General features: G+C 47.3%; 1 protein-coding gene across 1 annotated transcript; it reads right to left on the bottom strand.

Annotated features, from left to right (window-relative positions):
- Positions 1 to 5989: 5989 nt before the first annotated feature.
- LOC311165733 (olfactory receptor 14C36-like) lies at positions 5990 to 6922 on the bottom strand (the record flags this gene model as incomplete). The annotated part of the gene is made up of 1 exon (XM_084227247.1): positions 5990 to 6922. One exon carries the CDS (start codon positions 6920 to 6922, stop codon positions 5990 to 5992), a length of 933 nt encoding a protein of 310 aa, XP_084083373.1.
- Between the last annotated feature and the right edge of the window lie 224 nt (positions 6923 to 7146).

The following is a 7146-nucleotide window of genomic DNA, read 5'->3' as shown; positions in this document are numbered from 1 at the left end:
ATTTATTTCAATGTGTAATGGTCATGTGCCTGAGGCCTCAAAACCCCTCCTTGGTAGATCTCTGGGACCTCTCCAAGGTGTTTCCAAATTAAAACATTCAGCTCATAGTCTAAGAAAGTCATCAGAGGACAAGGCCAACCTGACCCGTCTGTCCTGGCTACTTTTGTCTGGGAGCAAACCTTGGATATATGGAATTTGGGAGGCCAAATTCTAATTTTGGCCATGGCCCCTTGACATGAACTCTGGTTCTTTTCCATAGGAAGGAAGGAGCAGGACCCCAGTGTTTCAGGGGAAGAGGAGAAGTGATCACCAGAGGCCACGGCCAGCCAGAGCTGGCAGGTTTTTTTTCTAATGCATACCTTTGCATTTAGGAAATTTTTCAGAAGAGTACCAGTTTTGGCAATGGGCATCTGAAAAGACAGATAGTTCCTTTCCATAGCAAGGAAAGCACAGAGCCCCAGTGCTCCAGGAGCTGATGAGAGGTAGCCCTTGTATCCCAACATCAGCCAGACCTGTCAGGTAGACCTGCTCCATGTTCCCTCGGTTCCATGGGGCCCCACAGTGTCCCAGTGGTCCCTTGCTTCCATCAGGCCCTGAGGTGCCATAATGCCCCCTTGGTGACACCAGGCCCTGAAGGGTCACAATGGTCTCCATGGTTCCATCAGGCCCCACAGAGCCATAATGGTCTCTGGGTTCCATGAAGCCCCACTGTGTCACCATGGCCCCTTGGTTCCATGGGCTCCAGTGGTGCCACAATGATCCCCTTGGTTCCATGAGGTCCCCACAGTGCCCCAGTGATCTCCATGGGAAGGAAAGAACGAGCCCCAGTGTTGCAGGGGCAGTTACCAGAGGCCAATGCCAGCCAGACTTTATGGCACTGGCAGATTTTGTCTGGGAGCAACCCTTGGATATACAGAATTTTAGAGGTGGAATCCCAATTTCAGGCATGGACACCCAGAAGAGAAAGTTAGTTCTTTTCCATAGGAAGGAAAGCAAAGAGCTCAAGTGTTTCAAATGGAGAAGACGAGAGACGTAGCTCCTTGGTGGCCAAGCCAGCCAGTCTTGTTTGTTCTGGCAGCTTTCGTCATGGAAGAATCCCTGCATATAGGGAATTTCTGTGGAGGAATCTCAATTTTGACCATGGACACCTTGAGAAGAAGGACAGTTCTTTTCCATAGGAAGGAAATCTGAGAGCCCCAGTGTTTGGAAAGCAGGTGACAGGCAGCCCCCAAGAGGCCAAGGGAAGCAAGGCCTGTCTTTTGTGACAGTTTTCACATGGGAGCAATCCTAGGATGTACAGAGCTTTGGAGTTGGAACCCCAGTTTTGGCCATGGGCACTTGTGTGGGAATGCTAATTATTAGAAGCTGGAAAAGTACTGTGTTTAGCCTTCTGATCTGAGTTCTTGCACCTGCAAAAATACTGTGTCCTTGGACATCTCTAAATGTGATAACAAAGAGTCAGAGAGACGTGGGAAAGTGGAATGCAAGACTGAAAAAATGAAGAAGAGTTGATGTTTAGCTTAACGAATAGAATGCTTAGGTTACAGAATATGTATGAGCTTATTAACACTATTATAAAAGTATGTAACCTGATCAATAAAGTGGAGACCAATGATCATCACCCCTAAGATGTGCACGTCTTCCCTTTATCCCGACAAATGGTGATCCCCGAACGTGATCCTGAGACGCACCACGTAGGGATAAAGAACCGTGTCAAGTCCTGAAAGCAGCCAGGACGGCAATAAGCGCGGAGAAAGGAAAAAGGGGGACAAAGTGATATGAGTTGGACGCGCCGGGCCTCAAGTGTTGTATAGACAAGGTTGATTGATACGTGCTGCACGGTGACCTTGAAGAGCTGCAACAGCGCTGACGATTGTAGGTATGGAAAGGCAAGCAGCATATGATTTATTTACTGCCTTTTTACAAAAACGGCAGGTTAGGGGAATGGAGAATCTACAAGGGTTTTTGACCTATGGATATGCTAAGGGAGTTTTTATTAAGCCCCATACGGTTTACGAGTTAACGGGATGGTGTGAATTTGGTGATTTATTATGGGAGGCCACTTTGGACGACAGTAAAACTGCCAAGAAGTTAAGTAAATTATGGAGGGTAGTTCACAATGAGCTAATCCCTGAGGCAGAAAACAACCTAGCAGAAGCTATTGCAAGGGAACGCCGTACAGCTTGGGCTGAGCTGGCCAGAAAAGCCATAGAGAAAGGAAATGATGAGGTTATCAACAAGCAGCGTAGAAAAGCGGACTATAGGCTATAAACTTGGGGAAAAGGCTTCCGCAGTTTGTCGGTGCGCGCGGCTCCTGCAGCCACTTCTGGCGTGCTTGGTTCCGGAGCGCATGGTCCCCGCTGTTGTTTTTGGAGCACTGTTAACACCCAGCAACCAGCAAAAACCTTAGTTTGAGCCTGGCATCCTCAATGGACTGTGCTTTAAACAGACTGCAAGCAGCAGTGTGTCCAGGTGAGAGTTAAAGAGTTTGCTGCGTCGGACGCTAAGTTGCTAGCATGTTTGGGACTTGTTGTTGTTTTAGACTAATTGGTAGGAATTTACATCGAGCCTTTGAAATGCATATAGAGTTGTAAGTCAGCGGCTGTGCTCACGTGGAAACGGCAGCCGCGGCTCGGCTGTTGGTGGCTCACGGCTCTCCTGAAGCAGCGGCTCGTAACAAATACAAACAGCCACGGAGCCCGAGCGGGGCAGGCGGCGCTGTGCCCGCGGTGCGGTGCGCGCCGGCGGGGCTGGGTGTGCGGGGCGCAGCGGCGAGCGAGTCCCGCGGCGGGGCCCGGGGTCCCCTGCTGGTGCCTGAGGCGGCGGCAGCGACAGAGCAAAGAGGGAGCGGCGCGGCGCGGGGGGGCTCCCCCGCGGGGGCCGCAACTCGCGCCGCCAGAGTGCCGTGCTGCTGCGGCAGGAGCTGAGTTAACCCATTGCACACCACAACAGGTCAAGCGACGGCCCCGGGACCTAAACAGCTTCCCAGCGTGACTACTTCCCCCCGCCCCTCCACCCTGCCGCCGGCGAAAGCTTCAGCGTTAGACCTAATAGCCAGAATAAATGTGACTCTTTTCCACAAAGAACCACAAAAGGATCCCTACTGCAGTTAAAACACCAGTGATGATAAATAAACAACACCAAGGAGCATTGCTATCAGGACATTCCTCATCTCGATTAAAAAACCCTTTTGTTTTTCCTTACAGAGACTGTAAAAGAAAGATTAGCATGGACTCTGAACATTAAAAGCCTGGATAGCTCAGTTGGTGGAACACCAAACTCTGAAATTGTATTTTGAAAAGTTTAAAAAATGTTAGAGATTTGTTAAAGCAATTGTATAAATAAGATACAATAAGTATGTTTTTGTATTTTTTAAGCCTTATTTAGATGTGGTAAATGTAACAAGCAAACACTGAATTCAAAGAAATCTTTTCTACAGGTATACCTTGAACAAATTTCTTATGTTTGTGTGCACACAAGTCTAAAAATGCTAAAACAAACACATGAAGAGAGTTGTTTTAGATTAATATTTTAGAGTCAGGCCTGTAAGTAAGTTATAGTAAATTTTATATTTTATTTCTATAGTAAATTTTATTTGTTGTTAAATAGTTTAAGTTAAATTGTCTATTAAGTGCTATTAAATGTTAAATACTCTTAAAGTTAAGTGTTTTTAAATTTATGTTTTGATAGGTTTAAGTGCTGTTAAGTTTCATTTTTGTTAATTTAAGTGTTATTAAGTTCAAGTGAAGTTACATTTTGTTATGTTTAATTTATATTAAGTTTAAGTTATGTAAAATTTAAAGTCAATTGAATTCTGTTAAGTTCTGTTAGATTTAAGTGACGTCACATATAAGTTTTGTTGATTTGAAAATCTGATAAGTTTAAGTTCTGTTAAGTTTAAGTATTTTAAGTTTAAGTATTTAAAGTTTAAGTATTCTAAGTGTTTTAGGTCTAAGTGTTTTAAGTCTAAGTGTTTTAAGTCTAAGTGTTTTTAAGTTTAAGTGATGTTGAATAGATTTATGTTGGATGTTTATTTTATACTTGTGTGCAAGGTGTCACCACGAACATCAGAGAAACTTTAATTATAAAAGATAATTGGAAGCATTTGTATCAAACAATCAATGCAGACAAAACTTGCACACATGTTGCTCTTTTAGCTTATTTTTATAAGTTGTGTCAGCACACCTAAGTTTTGTTTAAGCTTTGTAACTGCATAAAATTTTTTTTTTGCGTTTATTTCGTAGCATATCTTATAGATTGTAATAAGTTTTGTCAGTTTGTCTCCCTAGCTTAAATTCCTTATAATAGAAAACTTTATTAGTTAAGAAATATTGTTTATAATAGTTATTAGAATTGCTTATTTTTATATTTTAGAGAGTGTAGTGTAATTAACTGATGAAGCTTTGCTTATTTAAAAGAAAACAGGGGATATGTGGGAATGCTAATTATTAGAAGCTGGAAAAGTACTGTGTTTAGCCTTCTGATCTGAGTTCTTGCACCTGCGAAAATACTGTGTCCTTGGGCATCTCTAAATGTGATAACAAGGAGTCAGAGAGACGTGGGAAAGTGGAATGCAAGACTGAAAAAATGAAGAAGAGTTGATGTTTAGCTTAACGAATAGAATGCTTAGGTTACAGAATATGTATGAGCTTATTAACACTATTATAAAAGTATGTAACCTGATCAATAAATTGGAGACTAATGATCATCACCCCTAAGATGTGCACGTCTCCCCTTCGCCTCCTCAAATGGTGACTACATTCCTTAAATGGAGTATTTCCTTAAACGGTGTATTTCTCCTTAAATGGTGACTTTTCTTTTAACACCAGGGGAGAGGAAAGAAAGCAGATGTGAAGCAAAGGAAATGCTCAGGGCAGTTTGGGGGTGGCTGCCAGGCAGCCCTGGCTCTGAGCAACAGCATCTGCAGTGGGACAGGAAACTCCCAGCTGATGGGAACACACTTTCTGGCTGAATGCAGAGGCTGGGACAAAGCTGAGTGGTTTCCCTGCCATTCCCAGGCCATTCCTGGCCCCAGGGGCTGATGTCATTTGTGCTCCCTCAGGTTCATGTCCCCACACCAACAGCATGGGGGTGCTCCCTCTGCTCTGTGCAATGCAAACAGGTGCTCCTGAGCCAGTGCTGCCGTGTCTGTGCCTGCAAGGATGGGGCACCTGTGTGAGCTGGGGGTGAGGCCAGGGCTGCAGAGGGGGGATGCTGTTGGCAGCTCCATGAGGATGCTCCGGGACACTGCCCTGGGCTGTCCAGCGCACTGGGGATGGATCAGCCCCTGCTCTGCTGCTTCTTCCCATCTCCCCAAGGGCCCTTGCAGAGCACCAGCCATGCTGTTTTCCCCCAGCCTGCCCATGGCCACCCTGGGGCTGGTCACGGAGGTTTTTTGTGCTCAGCACTTGCCTGGGCATGTTCTTGAGAGAGTCTGGGCAAGGCACCTGGAGCCCCCAGGCACTGGCCTGAGGCATCAGCACTGCCCCAGCAGTGCCCATGGCCTGTCCCTGCTGCAGCCCTGGCACTGCCACCCCAGGACTATGCCCGGCCCCGAGAGCACTCAGGCCCTGCAGCAACACCAGGGCCACCAGGGCAGTGGGGCAGGGCCACAGGAGAAGCACTGGCAACACCAAGTGCTGCTGCTGCTGGGCACAGCTGCTGTGCCAGCACTATCTGCTCCCAGCTCTGCTCATAGACATTGCTGCTGCAGCTCCAGAGAAGGCAACGAAAGGGCATCTCTGCAGAAAACTTTGCTGGGAGATCCTTTATTTCCTTTAAAGGCACAGAGAGCACAGTCCCTCATTGACACAGTCTGTGGCCACAGGAAAGGTGGAGAGAAACTAAATGAACAATGGCACAAACAATGACATTTCTTTATGGATTATAGTTTAAAAGTAAAACAAATAAAAAACCTCCAAAATGAAATGTACAAGAAGTATGAAGGATGAGTTTTATTACAAGTGATTTGCAGAAATTGGCCTGCAGTTTAATGTTTCTGAAAGCATCCAGTCATCAGACTCCACACTGCAGCCCTGAGCTCCTTGTTCCTCAAGCTGTAGATGAGGGGGTTCAGGGCTGGAGGCACCACTGAGTACAGAACAGAAAGTGCCAGATCCAGGGATGGGGAGGACATGGAGGGGGGCTTCAGGTAGGCAAACATGACCGTGCTGACAAACAGGGAGACCACAGCCAGGTGAGGGAGGCAGGTGGAAAAGGCTTTCTGCCGTCCCGGCTCAGAGGGTATCCTCAGCACAGCCCTGAAGATCTGCACATAAGAGAAAACAATGAAAACAAAGCAACCAAATACCAAACAGACACTAACTGTAAGGAGCCCAGGTTCCCTGAGGTAGGATTTGGAGCAGGAGAGCTTGAGGTTGGGGGGGATTTCACAGAAGAACTGGCCCAGGGCATTGCCCTGGCACAGGGGCAGGGAAAATGTATTGGTCGTGTGCAGCAGTGAATAGAGAAAGGCACTGGCCCAGGCAGCTGCTGCCATGTGGGCACAAGCTCTGCTGCCCAGGAGGGTCCCGTAGTGCAGGGGTTTGCAGATGGACACATAGCGGTCGTAGCACATGATGGTCAGGAGGAAATACTCTGCTGAGATGAAGAAATAAAAAAGAAGGACCTGTGCAGCACATCCTTTGTAGGAGATGTCCGTGGTGTCCCTGAGAGAATTGTGCATGGCTTTGGGGACAGTGGTGCAGATGGAGCCCAGGTCAGTGAGGGACAGGTTGAGCAGGAAGAAAAACATGGGGGTGTCAAGGTGGTGGCCGCAGGCTATGGCACTGATGATGAGGCCGTTGCCCAGGAGGGCAGCCAGGGAGATGCCCAGCAAGAGGCAGAAGTGCAGGAGCTGCAGTTGCCGCGTGTCTGCTAATGCCAGCAGGAGGAAGTGGCTGATGGAGCTGCTGTTGGACATTTCTTCCCTCTGCCCGTGGAGTCCTGGTCAAGGAGGACACAGTGACACATCTGAGGACATTTTGCTGAGCAATGTCCAAGCCCTTTCTCCCAGCCCTGCCCCTGCTGCTCTGTGCCAACCAATTTTCCTTTTCTCAGAGCCCTTCCTTCAGCCCCGAGCCTGGAGCTCTTCTGGGATCTGGCTCCATTGCTGTGATGAGCAGGGGCTCTGCCCATGGACACCAA

This window comes from Fringilla coelebs, assembly GCF_963513975.1.
Source record: "Fringilla coelebs genome assembly, contig: SCAFFOLD_38, whole genome shotgun sequence".
Classification (NCBI taxonomy): Eukaryota; Metazoa; Chordata; class Aves; order Passeriformes; family Fringillidae; genus Fringilla; species Fringilla coelebs.
This window is presented reverse-complemented; position numbering and strand designations above follow the sequence as displayed.